The 15,299-nt window shown below is 37.4% G+C and overlaps 2 protein-coding genes across 2 annotated transcripts; one reads left to right on the forward strand and one right to left on the reverse strand.

The window, feature by feature from the left end:
- The first annotated feature begins 1,705 nt into the window (after nt 1–1,705).
- LOC140800115 (probable histidine kinase 6) lies at nt 1,706–10,946 on the forward strand. Its single transcript, XM_073154778.1, has 12 exons — nt 1,706–2,177; nt 2,384–2,945; nt 3,292–3,525; nt 3,621–3,790; nt 5,913–6,131; nt 6,217–6,403; nt 6,487–6,538; nt 6,633–6,862; nt 7,068–7,166; nt 7,866–8,581; nt 8,881–9,360; nt 10,222–10,946. The coding sequence occupies exons 2-12, from the start codon at nt 2,649–2,651 to the stop codon at nt 10,460–10,462; spliced, it is 2,925 nt and encodes a 974-aa protein (XP_073010879.1). The 5' UTR covers nt 1,706–2,177; nt 2,384–2,648; the 3' UTR covers nt 10,463–10,946.
- Nucleotides 10,947–11,240: 294 nt separating this feature from the next.
- On the reverse strand, nt 11,241–14,992 carry LOC140800116 (anthranilate synthase beta subunit 2, chloroplastic-like). Its single transcript, XM_073154779.1, has 8 exons — nt 14,724–14,992; nt 14,478–14,647; nt 13,106–13,176; nt 12,937–12,974; nt 12,748–12,858; nt 12,556–12,655; nt 11,722–11,857; nt 11,241–11,488 (listed from the first exon to the last, which is right to left on the reverse strand). The coding sequence occupies exons 1-8, from the start codon at nt 14,833–14,835 to the stop codon at nt 11,375–11,377; spliced, it is 852 nt and encodes a 283-aa protein (XP_073010880.1). The 5' UTR covers nt 14,836–14,992; the 3' UTR covers nt 11,241–11,374.
- Between the last annotated feature and the right edge of the window lie 307 nt (nt 14,993–15,299).

Below are 15,299 nucleotides of genomic sequence, written 5' to 3' on the forward strand. Positions count from 1 at the left end.
TTTATTATATTTATATTTATGACAAGTTTTTTTCTTCTAACCTTCAAAATTATATATGAATAAATAACAACACTATACTCGGATAAGTAACCGTGGCCGGTTATATTGAAGCTAACTAACAACCCACTCGGTAATATCTCCCTCCTCCAATTTATTTCGTGATTAAGAATCTAAGACTGGAGAAAAATTGCATCCAATCTGTTTACATTAATTTTCGTTGAATGGATTCTTTAATAATTGTATATTTTTCTTGAGAGAAGACCGGATGACATAATGGAAGATATAAAACGTCTATAGCCTTGTGATCTGTTCAAGAATTGAATTTTATTTTCTAGTGTGGATTTAGAAGGACGACTTAGAATCACTTGGAAATTTTTTTTACAATAAGAAGACTTGAATACGGGAGGAGGTACGCAAGTCAACCTTAGAAATTTTACATTTTCTACGTACGGGAGTCAATTTGACTTTTTCCCCTAATTTGGATTTAGGTACGTGTACGCTTAGATCTAAGTGGGCCTTTATTATTTAATAAATTATAGGTTTTTTTTTTCTTACTGTGGACTTTAGAACCGTCTTCTTTGCCTAATTTTCACGTGAATAGATGATAAAAAAATATATTTAATCCTCTTGATTAGGCTTAAATTTATTTTATATTTTTATAATTTTATTTGTGTCATTTTAATTTCTTATAATTATATTTAAACTGAAATAATTACTTTTTTTATTATATTGACTACATCACAAGCAGAACTGGAAGATATTAATTAGAGGCAAAGGAGTGCATATATATTTAATATTTAAAATTTGATATGTATTATTTTAAGTATATTAGAAGAATTTATTAAACCTAATGAATATCTTTAAATTGGACATATAAATTAATTAAATATAAGTATTTTAATTTGGATTAAAAGGGAGTGAAGTGATACAGAAGATATTATAGAAGAGTAAAGTGAATTTAGGTTTGGAGTAAAATATAATTTCACCAAAAGTTTATTAAGAAAAAAAATATAATTTAGTAGTTTATCTTTATTATCATTTACATTTAATTCCTATATTTCGCCTTTTAATACTACAAATTAATCTAATAAATACTTATATCCAAGGGAATTAGGATGCGAATAATAATAAAACCAACACCAAAGGATGTTTTTGAAAAAGCATTCATGACTCAAATTTGACCAGACCCAGTTGTCGTCTAATGACGAAGCAGCTCCTCTTTATGACCGGATAAACGCTGCCTCGGAAACCGCGCGTGGGGGGAAGGGCGGAGCCACGCCTCGTCAGCACGAGAATAAAACATTATTTTATCATTTAGGATAAACTCCGAGGGGCAGAACCGTCTTTTCAGATTACAGAGAACTCACTCGTCAACGCTATCCAGTACAATCCGCAGTGGGCCCTCGCCTTTAACTGCCAGGAATACCCTTGACCGGCTTTTCCTAACCTGCCAACCACCAGAGGCTTCCTGAAAATTAGTTTGACTAAAATGCCCCCATAGAAAAACAATTACCAACAGTTCTCTTAATCACATTAATTAAGACCAGGACACTCTAATCACCACTAATTGTATAAAATTGCAATGATAACTACTAAGCACAATTAGAATATACCCTACCCTCTATAATTATTATTCTCAAAGCTTAATCCAATAAAACCCCGAGGATATATATATATATATATTAATATATATCTCATTCGTGTTGAGAGGATAAAAAGGTAATTTCAAGCTACGTCCGATGCATGTGATCGGCTGCTTTCTTCTCCTTCTTCTCCCAGTGCCAGTAGTCGCTTTCCGAAAGATTTCGCATTACGATTCCTTTTTGGGCTCCTTTCTCTCTATCCCTTTCCCTCACTCTCACTATCGCGGACGACAGAAGCAAACAGCCGAACCCCGATCGAAACCCTAACCCTAGCTTTCCCTTCGACCAGCCGAGCTATATATAAACCTCGTATCGGGGAGCTGCGGGGAAGACGAGGTGGTCGATCGCGGATCTCTTCCCAGAATCTCGAAGAATCGAGCTTAGATTCGACATCGCCTCCAAGGAGTGCGAAAGGCGGCGCTCTTTCCACTACCTTCGAGCTCATTTAGCCGCTTGAATGGAGATCCAGCAGTACATATAGAGAGAAGTGGTGCGAGGATTTGTTTAATGCTGGCGAATCTTTGAAAAATCCAGGTAATTCTCTCCGCTTACTTGGGAAATGGCGGTTGTCGAGAGTATTTTTGCTCCAATACTTTGCACTCCGAGGAGAGTAGGCATCCGTCGACGACAAGAGATCCGTAGAAAGGATCAAGAATCATTGTCATTGGTTTCGTTCGCATCTCGATCACTTTCTCTCTCTCATTCCTTTTCTTTTTCTTTTATCTTTTCGGGTTTTGTAGATTTCTTTAATTGGAGAGCGCGTGTTCCAACCGGACATCCCCGAGCAAACCCAATTGTTTAATTTGTCTTTGGGACATGTGAGGAGTTGTGCTTCTTTTGAGAAGGTCCAACCCACGCCTCCTCCATACCAACAGTGAGAAGAGTACTACTGCTACTACGAGTCTCTGGCTTATTTTATTTCCTTATATCACGATTGCCGATGCCAAAATGATGCAGCAGCGTTACAAGTAGAAAGTAAAATGATGTGGATTTTGGGGGATAGGAATGGGTGAGATGGGAATGGAGATGGGAGCGGAGGAGAGGAGGAGGAGGTGGTGGTTGTTGAATCGGACGGCGATGGTTGTGGTGTGGGTTGCGGTTTCCTTTGGCATCTTGGTCGGTTTGCATTTATATATAAGGAGAGTGAGCATGAGGAAGGCGGAGGAGGGGCTTGTGAGCATGTGCGAGGAGAGAGCCAGGATGATCCAAGACCAGTTTGCCGTCAGCGTTAACCATGTCCATGCCCTCGCCATTCTTGTGTATACTTTCCACTACCAGAAGCAGCCGGCTGCTATCGATCAGGTACCGAGTGGTTTTAGATTGTGTGTTGTAGATAAACACTCCATTATTGATTATAAGATTCTTTCTCCCGTTTTATAACATCTGCATTAACTTATCGTTCCCGTCCAGTAGATAGTTGCTGCAATTTTCTAGCGGTTGATCTTTGAAATTTACCTGGGATACTTTTGATTCTCGAGTTTTCTTTTTCTTTTTTCGCTTCAAAGTTGCTTGGACTACTGCTTTTCAATATCATCCTTTGGGAACTTAGGGCAATTAATTGGTTCTTTCGTTCAATCTGGGAAAATATGTTACTTGGAGTGAATGGCTTGCTCTGCTTATACCTGTTGGTTTTTGACATATATTCCAGGAAACTTTTGCCTATTACACAGCACGAACGGCTTTTGAGCGGCCTTTATTGAATGGGGTAGCATATGCACAACGAGTTCTACATTCCGAAAGAGCTAAGTTTGAGAGTCAGCAGGGGTGGACAATAAAAACCATGAAACGGGAGCCGTCGCCTGTTCAAGATGAGTATGCCGCTGTGATTTACTCTCAGGAGACTGTTTCCTACATCGAGGCCCTCGATATGATGTCTGGAGAGGTTTATATTCTATCATGTGGATTTATTTGTTCTGCATTTCGTTCCATTGGCATATAATGATTCTGGTCGTCATACTCCTTTTTCTCTTTGTATAGGAAGATCGCGAGAACATCTTACGTGCACGGGCTACTGGCAAGGCTGTTCTCACTAATCCATTTAGGCTGCTGGGCTCGAACCATCTGGGTGTAGTTTTAACATTTCCTGTCTATCACTCTGATCTTCATGCAGATGCAACAGTCGAACAGCGGATAGAAGCAACAGTAGGGTAAGATAAAGTGCTGAAGTATAACTCTGTTAGTAGTGTCAATGTCATGTTCTCTATCTGTTTGTATAGGTGTACTACAATTCATAGCTTCAGGACAGGGTTTAAGGGTTAAGTTTATCACTGACTCAAAGAAGAAAGTAATATGTTGTATGAACCTCCATAGATATGTTCCCTATATAGGGGTGAAAACGGGTCGGATTAACTCCGACCCGACCCGCTATCCGACCCAATTCGGATAAAAACTTTCTATCTGATTTGGATATGGATATAATTTTTGAAAAAAAATTCTGGATACGGATTTAGATACGAGTCGGATATAATTTTCGGATTCAAATACAGATATCGGATATCCGTTTACCCGCATATTTTTTTGAATAATTTACAGTTTTTAGTTTGCTTATTTAAATAGTGAATGTTGATATTGTTATTAATGATGTATTATATATTATTTGTAGAGATTAATTTATCTAATTATATATATATTTGACATACAAAAAATTTATTTTTTTGTGAAACTCTTAATATTTTTGTGTTAATTTTATCTAAATAAAAGATTGTTTAAAATTCGATCAACATCCGTTTAAGATCCGATCCTCTATCCAAAAATTATCCGTATCCGTCTAATATCCGTATCCGAATAAGTATGCAGACTAAAAATATGGATCCGGATGTAGATTGAGTACTATCTAGTTCGTATCCGATCCGTTTTCACCCTTATCCCTATATTATCATGTGTGAGGATATGGTCTCACATCGAAAAGTGAAGAAAAAGTGAAAAAGTTTATATAGACTCTCGTGTCTTCGCTCAATAACTTAAATTACCCTACTCTATATTAGAGGTATACCAACTACTGTAGATTTTTCTCTTAATCAAAAACTAAACAGGGCCTAATATCCCTGTAAGGTTTTAGTTGTAGTGATATAATTTGCAAATTGTGCCTCAACAAAATTTTAATGATGTAACGCATCTAGTTTCTAGATTTTATGTATGAGTTTTAGCACAAAGGTCATTGAGGTTGAAAATCAATTATGGGAAGCAGTACATCGCGGGTTCAAGTGAGCAAGATCTTACATATATAGTTGTGAGTATTGACGGATAGTCTGTAAATTTATCTTATAATTGCTACATTTAATATTAGTGATTGGTCCAATCTTGGATAGGATTCATGGGTTTTTACTTCTTACCTTGGTTTTAAGAAAATTTTCACATAAAATTGCTTATGTTTGCTATTGTCTCTCTATTCTTTTCTTCCGCATTATTATATTGATAGCATGTAGTACATTTGGTTCCTAGGGCATTTTAAAATTTTCAATCCTAATATATCATTCCTTTAGTTTAAAGGAAGATTTACTAGAAATGACGAATTTTGGTTGGTGATATAAAGCAAGTCAATACAAACTCTGTTTTGCATTTAATTTTAACTTTTAACGACTGAATAACCTGTTTTGTATATTTATTAGAAATCTTTGTAAATCTTTCTGACAGCTTGGAGCAAATAATTGCAATTTCACTAATAAGTGCTTTATGTCAATGTTCTGAATGATGTTTCCTTATTAGTTCATTTTAATGCTCGTTCCCTGCTTACGATTACAAGAGAGCTTGCAAATTCACAGCGACAATCAAAAGAGAAATCTAAGATTATTTGTGATTGTACTGTAAAACTATATTCTTTTCTCTTAATCTAGCATTTCTATATATTTGTGTATTGTGAATCTAAGTGAGTGAGTGCTGAGGGGCCAAGGATTAGTATGGCCTACCTATCAATACCAGACAACCAGCATGGGAATGGCATTCACCATGATAATTCTTTGTATGCATGTAGTGGTGATGCATAGTGGATGAGCATTATTGGGATTAAGAATGGATAGAGGATTCCTTTGGATCAAATCGTGAGGTGGTCATGTACTTGTACAGAAGAGGAGCAAGAATAGGGGATATCTTATTCTTAACAACTGATCTGAACCAAGAATCTTATGATTTGGCTAAGATTTTACCATATGCTCATATGTAACAAAATGGGTCTTGACTTCGCCTATACTTCAATAGATGATTCTTTTTCTCTTCAGAGTCCATCTTTTTGTGCTTGTTTTCTCATCCAAGCATGATGCACTACTATAGCAGATACCTAGGTGGAGCTTTTGATGTTGAGTCACTCGTGGAAAACTTGCTGAGGCAACTTGCTGGTAATCAGGATATAATGGTGCATGTATATGATGTTACTAACACCTCGGAACCAATGATTATGTATGGGCCTCAAAGTCCAGATGGTTATCTGCCATTATCACATGTCAGCATGCTTGATTTTGGAGATCCATTTAGGAAGCATGAAATGAAATGCAGGTTAGCAAATTCAGTAGATAATACATGCAGCCAAGATCATGTTCATTGTTGACCTTGTGGACTAATTCCTCAGAGTTCTTAACAGATATAGGCAAAAGCCTCCCCTACCATTGTCAGCCATTACTACCCCATTTGGCGTCTTTGTGATCTGTATGCTCGCAGGATATATCTTATATGCTGCTTGGAGTCGCTATGACAATGTTAAGGAGGACTGTCGGAAGATGGAGGAGCTAAAAGTTCAAGCAGAGGCTGCAGATATTGCCAAATCTCAGGTCTAATAATTTGTGCATTGTTGAACTTATAAGCTTGATCCTCAATAGTTAGCCTCTGAATGATCTTTTTTTCTCCATGGCAGTTTCTTGCTACTGTTTCACACGAGATAAGAACTCCCATGAATGGTGTCCTTGGTATCTTTTGTTCTCTCTCTATTTGGTTTACTTCTTTCAGTTCTTTGCACTCTACTATTGGAGCCAATAAGTTGATAAAAGCTATTCTCACCAGGAATGCTAGATATGCTTTTGGAGACAAATCTGAATTTAACTCAAAAGGATTATGCCCAAACTGCTCAAGAGTGTGGAAAAGCATTGATAGCATTGATAAACGAAGTGCTTGACCGGGCAAAGATTGAAGCTGGAAGATTGGAGCTTGAGGCAGTGCCATTTGACTTGCCATCCATCCTAGATGATGTTCTCTCTTTGTTTTCATCAAAGTCCAGAGAGAAGGGTATTGAGGTGAGCCTCAGGATTATATAACTTACAGATCATATTTTCATGTTCTTCTACTGGTCACAGTACTGAAGTTCCTTCCATTATTTGTCTACTACTGTACTGGTCTGTTAGATGGTTTCTATTTTTAAAAGGTTGTAGGATATTAGATTATCTGATCTGCTTTTGTCGCATTCTGACCACATCATTTATCGATGACGATAAATTGCAGCTTGCTGTTTTTGTATCTGATAAAGTTCCAGAGGTTGTCTTAGGTGATCCAGGAAGATTTCGGCAGATATTAACAAATTTGGTGGGCAATGCAGTGAAAGTAAGCTGTTAATTTTATTTTCTACGTGCTCTTATCGGTTTCCTAGCATTAGTTTTTTCATGTTAACTTTGGAGCTCTAGTATTGCTAACCCAGATTGTTTGTTACCAACGATGGCCGCTTGTTGGCCGTGCTGTAAGAGAAGGAAAGAAAAAAGTAAGGAATACTCACCTTTGCCTTCGCTGTTGCCGTCGCCAATCGCTACCCACCTTCGCCGTCGCCAGAGCTCGTGTCAGGTGCCCTAGCCCAAGGGATCTGCAACTTAAGTTTTTAACCGATAACCCTCTCTCTCTCTCTCTCTCTCTCTCTCTCTCTCTCTCTCTCTCTCTCTCTCTCTCTCTCTCTCTCTCTCTCTCTCTCTTTGTGTGTGTGTGTGGCTAGGGCACCCGACGCGAGCTCGGACGACGACAATCGGTAGCTCGACGACAAGGTCGATGGCGAGTGGCGAAACTATTAGGAGGGGTGCCGTGTGACACCCCTCGTGCCAGCATGCCGATCGGCATGGCTATCCATGTTTGTTACAATATGTTGATTGTATCGCAAATAGTTTATTTTTTTGCCTTCACATTGCTTATTATTATATATTAGTTCTATCTAAGTCGAATTTCAGCCAATAAGGAAAAGTAAACCTCATTTATAGGAATAATTTCTTCCTGTAGTTTGTTGAAAATGTATGTATTAACCAATTTGGCTCATTACAGTTTACTGAACGAGGCCACATACTTGTCCAAGTTCATTTGGCTGATAACCCAAATATGGTGTCGAATGCAAAACATGATGCAGCCTTGATTCACAAACAGGATAAAATAGATGTAAAATTTAATGGCATATTCAATACTTTGAGTGGCTTGGAAGCTGCTGACGGAAGAAACAGTTGGGAAAATTTTAAGCTGCTACTTTCTGATGAAACAGCATCAAGAGATCCATCTGAAAGTCCAATGTTCTACAAGAGAGATTCTGATAATGTAACTCTCGTGATAAGTGTTGAGGATACAGGGATTGGGATCCCATTACATGCACAGGAACGTGTTTTTGCACCTTTTATGCAGGCAGACAGCTCAACTTCGAGGAACTATGGTGGAACTGGTATTGGTTTAAGCATCAGTAAGTGTCTGGTTGAACTGATGGGTGGACAAATAAGTTTCACTAGCTGCCCTAATATCGGGAGTACTTTCACATTCACAGCTGTTTTGCAACATTGCCAGAAAAGTACAGTTGGTGATACAAAGATAACTCTTTCTGAGACTCTACCTACCACCTTTAAAGGAATGAAAGCTTTTCTGATTGATGACAGGCCAGTTAGAAGCGCTGTAACAACATACCACCTAAAGAGGTTGGGAATAAGTGTTGAAGTTGCGAGAAATGTCAGGATGACACTTGATGCATTTTGTGGACAAGACGGTTATTTAACATCCCCGTAAGTCTCTCTTTCTAATCATTTCTGAAATCATTCAATGGAGTTTGTTTTGTTCTTATGATGAGAATTTTTATTTTATCCTTTTTGTGTAAAACCCACCTTTTAGCAAGTGACTTTCAAGGAAAATCAGTTTTACCTCTCCTGATGTAAAGGGAAGAAATCCTTTTCCCACAATTTAACATGGCCTTAGAATGTGTAACTGATGCTTATGATTGTAAACTACACTTTTGTTAGGCGCTCCCCTCCCTGATATTTGTCTTTCTGCTACTACGTTTTTTTGATGTTTCTGTTGCATATAGGAAGCAGCCACGCATACTATTAATTGAGAAGGACTCCTGGAATTCAGAGAGGGATCTTCACTTACGTGATCTGCTACTCCATTGGAAGCAGAATTCTCGGATACCTAAAGTGCCAAAGGTGATCCTTTTGGTCACCTCTGAATCTGATAAGGGATATTCTGGGCCCCTTTTTGATACTGTAATTGTGAAGCCACTTAGGGCAAGCACAGTTGCAGCATGTCTACAGCAGTTGCTAGAAATGGAACTTCCTCAAAGGAAAGAAAGGTCAAATGGGTCAACTTTTCTTCAGTTGCTAGCTGGGAAGAATATATTGGTGGTTGATGATAATAAGGTAAATCTCAGAGTAGCTGCAGGTGTCCTAAAAAAATATGGAGCAAAGGTTGAGTGCGTTGAAAGTGGGAAAGATGCACTTGCACTCCTTCAACCGCCACACAAGTTTGATGCATGCTTTATGGATGTTCAGATGCCAGAAATGGATGGGTATGGATGGAAAAGTTACTTCCCTGTTGCAACTTCTTTTTGTTGGTCATTTCTCAAATTGTTTCAGTGCTTGCTCGAGAAGTTCACCGTTGGTGTAACTGTTAGTGTCTGCTTTGCCAAGAATCAGTAACTGAAATCATAAAATCATTCATAAAATTGTAGGTTAACCTATAGATTTTCTTCTATGCAGAAAGTCTATGGAAATGATAACAAAGCTATAGTTCTCAAGAAGAGTTCAAACTGTGTTCACCAACCCAAAAATTATCTGCTTTTGTGCTTATGTTCATGCCTGAATAAAATACAATTCCTCCTGAATCAGTTAAGCAATATAGAAGATTACACTATACATTCAATAATTGTGTGATTAATGCACTTTTGACTTATTTATGTATCTTATGTGTCTTGTATTAACACAAGATTGCTAACATTATGAATGTTGATTATGTATTTCAGGCACCTCTTAATTTGCACAACACCATAGTATTTGTAGTTTTCATTTTTCTTTATGATTTCTGCAACTAATTGAAACTTACAGAGTGGGACATGGTTTTGTGTCATAAGCGATGCTGCCACATTTGAATATTAGCTTCAATAACAAACTTATTGCTACCTTTTTCCTCTGGCAATTAATTCAACTATCCAAGTATGTTATTGTGCTGTGGGAGGCAACTTCCTTTTTCTCTCATATGTGGACTTGTTAGAAGTTTAACTGTTCTACGTCGCATGTTTTTAAAATGTCTCAAATCTTGTATAAATCTACTTGATTCAAAGAGCAAGTATTGAAAGTTCTCCACAACCTTTGTGGTAATTCATTGTTGGTTTTACATAATGGACTTCACGCTGACATGCTTTTCCTGTCAGGTTCGAGGCAACAAGGCAGATACGGTTGATGGAGAGCAAGGCGAATGAGCAAATGAAAAATGGAGGCCCGGCAGCAGAAGGTTCTGGAAGGATTGAGTGGCATTTGCCAGTTCTGGCCATGACAGCAGATGTCATCCAAGCAACATACGAAGAGTGCATAAAATGTGGAATGGATGGATATGTGTCCAAACCCTTTGAAGAAGAGCAGCTTTATCAGGCTGTTTCCAAGTTACTGGCTTAGAAACAAAATTCTGATGACAATGATTTCCGCTTAAGAAGCAGACTTCATTGATAACAGTACACCATCCAGGTGATCGACACTCCAACATTACAAATTATTTTTGGTGATGCTTTTTCCTTACCAGCGGAAACACGACACAAAGAAAAACATCCCATATTCATAAAACCTAATCAGGCTTCGCCGCATGATTCACTTAAGAGAAGGTGCTTGGGGCCAACATATATACCTACTGAGCTGATGTACATGTATGAGACTAGTGTACAATAGTATGTCTCTCATAGGTATGTTCCAAAATATTTGTTCATCTGCTGTCCACGAGGGCTGATATCGCTGTACAGCTTTGTAACTCTCTTGGCATTCTTTTGTCAGCTCTCGAAACCACATTGGTTTGGTTAGGCTTTCACCTTGTTACCTGTACAAATCACTATGACCTGTTCTCATCTTCGTTTGTCAATTCTATTGTAATGAAATTTTGCATCTTTAAGGACAAGTGCCTGGTGGGCTCTAATTTAAAAGTGATTCGATGGATGGATGCCATATTAAGATTATAAAAGGGTCTCTCATGAGTTCATGTCCTTGTGATGCTGCAGCCCTCACATATTCATTAAGTACAGTTTTGAGGATTTAGCATTATTGCCATATGGGATGAAACTTTTACGTGAAGAAGATCACTTGCCATATGGAAATGGCCATGCTTCAGTCAGATTATATTTACCACCAAAAGGGAAATAAAACGAAAAAACTAAGATGTGACTCATCACTAACCACCAACACCATATGAAAAAAAAAAACGAATTTTCATTTATTTGTTCCGAAATGACTACATTGTTACAGATTTACTCTCCATTTAACGAACAGAGGAATGATTTTTGTTTAGGTTCAGAACTTTTTTCACTTGGGAGTGCGCTGACTCTAGTTTTCTTTCCCCTGAGACTTGGACTCCAAATCTTCGATAAACCTAATGAAGTTGAGGACTATCGTTTTGCCTTCTGATGTAATGATACTCTCTGGGTGGAACTGAACGCCCTGCAATTCAATAAGCAAATTCTGATTAAAGAGACAGGCAAAGCATTAAGAGTCCTTAATCAGCATCATAAATAAAGAAGCATAAAATGTTTAGTCAAGTTGAGAATCAGCTTAGAAGGAAAAAGAACCAAAGCAGGAACTGAGCTAGGAAGTGTGATATAAATTGATGGAACATAGACCTGGTTTTACATAGAACCAGCAAATTCAACAGAACATTGTGAAACTAACTTTACCTGGATATGATTATATTTTCTGTGCCGAGCAGCCATTACAAGCCCATCCTCTGTCCACGCAGTAACCTCTAGAGCATCACTGGGAAAGCTCTCATTTTCAATGACCAGACTGTGATATCTTCCAGCTGTGAAAGGGCTGCATGACAGTAATCATTATGTCAGAGGACAGCTGAACTCACTATAATATCATAAAGAAAAATGGCACATGAAGGGATTGTTCTGGCATGGTGAATATGATTCTCGACAAAAGTATAACCTCTTTGCAGAAATAGATGAAAGACGATCTAACTTTGTACTTGAGTACATTCATTCAAGGTTTCTAACTAACAAAATGACTGTAATTGTATGGTTAATTTATAGTTTATGTTAAAGGGGCAAGAAAGGAAATAAAAAGAAAGTTACTGGGAGGAAACTCATCCATCTCTTGGCCATTGTGTGTGTCAGTTCCAAGTATTTTTCAATGTCATGGCAAATGTATCAGTTTGTTCCTCATAGCAATTTGTCAAAAGTTAGATTTGTCTCAAGTGTAAATAGCCTGTTACGGAGCTCTTCCACATCCATCTTATATTGCTTATATGTTAAACTGACAGTAGAATGCTAATCTGAGTAAGAGTGTCCATTTCTATAGTGTAAGGTGCTCAATATCAAGTTAAAATAGTTTTAGAATAAAAAAACAATTACAAAATGCTTTGTACTAACTCATTATGTATAGACATGTTTTAGGACAAAACCTCTGTCTGAAGAAAAAGCCATGAACAAAGATTAATGATAGTAGAAAAAAATAAGCAAAAAAAAAAAAGGTGATAGAAGAGTATAAAAAGAATATAATCTTACTTTGGCAAACCATGAAATAAGCTAGGTTTTAGCTTCTCATCATAGTATACAAGAGAACTCTTCCCATGCATCACACCAGAAGGAGCACGCACAATCTTTCCTGCAGGTCAAAATTTTAAAAACAAAAACTTTCAGCATCACACACTACATGTGTTTATACTGTTCCCTATATCCAATAGTAAGAAATCTGACCTCCAAAAGCTTCTCCTATGCACTGCAAGCCCATGCAAACTCCAAAAAGTGGTATTGATGGCCCAAGTTCTAAAACTGTTTGCAGTGATATTCCTGAATCCTGAGGTGCACCTGAACAAGAAAAGGAATTGATATAACACTTATCTCAGCAAAATTCACTATAAGCACAGCATTCGAAAAATCACTTACCAGGCCCTGGAGAAATAAGTATTCCTCTGGGATTCATCCTAAAGAAAAAGCAGTTACGCGTCCTTAGTAAAGCAGAATTACAATATAGAAATGCTCTTTTGCGCACCAAGAACCAAACTTCATAATAGATTGATATGTCAAAGGAAATACAGTAGCATACAAGTAATACCTTCTTAACTCTTCCACAGTTAGCTCATCATTGCGGTATACTTCGAAATTTGCTCCCAGCTCTCCCATGTACTTCAATATCAGGTCAAAATAGTCAGTAGGTAAATTTTGATTGTTTAATACAACATATACTAGTTTTTAGTTATGCATATCAAACAAAAGGAAACTTCAAACTTTCTGCATATTTGTCAAATTCTCTCACTTGAAAGAAAAATAGTTTCTTATATGCCTATTAGTAACCTAAAATATTCTATTAGGTTCTTAGTTTTTTTTTCTTTATTAAAAGAAAGATAACCAAAAGACCATCACAAAATCTCTAAGTTTCTATACAAAACCGCCTGATCTATCATAAGAGAGGAATTACATTCTTAGTTATACCTACTAACAAGTGGCAAAGCGAGAGAGGGGCCATTGCTTCTGCTTGATTTCAAAACAATTTCTATAGCTTTGTAGCCCCACCATATTTCTAATAGTTTCTTTTTTTTTCGTTCCGAATTTGCTTCATCTAAACCAAGTTTAGCGTAATCTTTCTTATGCCCCCAAATCCAATTGGTTGCTCGAGAGAAAAGTTCAAGATCACATGTGAGGTCCACCTAATTGTGAAAGATGAGATTTTTTTAAAAGTATCTTTAAAAGAAAAACAAGGAAGAGGAAGATAATAGAGAAACTAATCTTTCATTCTTATAGATTAAATACTTTAGTCTGAATGAGATAAGGCCTTAGTAAATACATACACGCATCCATGCAAATAGCAACACCTAATATAACGCTTTCAAGAAATAATTTTTGTCAAGGATAGGTATAATTTATTAGTGATTAAAGAATTAAGTGTTATTCTTTTTTTTTCTTTTTTTTGGTATCATAAATAGATGTCAAAAAGTTCTCGAGAAAAAAAGTCCTAGCTCCAGACCCGCTTCTAACGTGTTCTTTTATATAATTTCTTAAGTCCTTGACGACTTTGATTGGATAAATTCATTAGGTCACGCAACAGTATTACGCTTTTTCAGAAATAAAACAAAAAGGACAGGAGAGAAGTAAAATAAAGAAAAAATTCGTGCAAGGTAAAACTAATTACTTCTTAAAAATCACAGATCAGTACCTTTCTTTCTAGATATCATTATCAGTTAATAAATCAAACTCGTATTTTTGGTTACTATATACACATTTCCTTTCGGACTCAAATCACTCAATGGGTCGCAAAAAAATTGCATATTGTAAAATTAGCATAAGAAGCCGTTAACCAACGAGAATAGGAACAAATAATAGATAATAATAACCACCCCAAAATTCCATCCATCTAGCTAATAAGATCAATAAGACAACAACCAAAAACAAAATTCCAACCCAAATGGAAACCAATCAAACCATAGTACCTGGCACAAATTGTAAGTGAAGCTATCGTAGTTATCGATCACAACGATCGGCTTCTCATCGTCCTTAATCCCAGCACGCACGCACCCATTCGGAGCAGGAGACGGAATCGATGCTCTCGGAGCCACCAACCTCGATGTCTTCTCAAGGACCAAACTTCCACTCCTCAACCCTAAAACAACCCCCCAAAAGGATCAGAAACCCACGGAATCCAACAAAAAGAATCATAATGGAGGAAACTTTCGTACTCGGATTCGAAGCACATGAGAGATGGGAAGCGATCGAGCTCTGGTTCCTTGAGAAAGCGCGAGGTTTCGCTGCGATTTGGGAAGACAATGTGGAATTGAGAGAAGCCGCCATTTTGGAGCAATGGACGGAAACAGAGAGGTTTAGAGAGAGAGAGAGAATGTATATATGAACAAGGGATTGGATTGTTTTGGATTTGTTACTGGACCCAGAGGACGATTTATATACGCTTGGTTGTAAGGTTTTGTGACGACCATCATTGCCTTTAAAATATTCAAATTTGGACTCGAATTCGTAGGTTTTTAGAGTGGGTGAAGCCTTGGGGTATGAGTCAAAGATTTGAATTCAAAGATGGCGAAGGTCAAAAAATTTGAGTTCATAATGGATGGATTCCCATTTAAGTTGGTGGGTTTGAATAGGTTGAAAATTCTCTCCAATAATTTCTTTTTGAGAGAAAAAAAAAATTGTATTCAGCCCAACATCCTGAAGTGCCAATAGAGCCGCCGAGCTAAAAAAATATAAATATGCTGGCAAGGGCACATATTTTGTTTTCTTGAGGTGTGGGGGGGAAATGTAAA

This window comes from Typha latifolia, chromosome 13 (genome assembly GCF_019914945.1).
Source record: "Typha latifolia isolate L0001 chromosome 13, TyphaL0001v2, whole genome shotgun sequence".
Taxonomy (NCBI): Eukaryota; Viridiplantae; Streptophyta; class Magnoliopsida; order Poales; family Typhaceae; genus Typha; species Typha latifolia.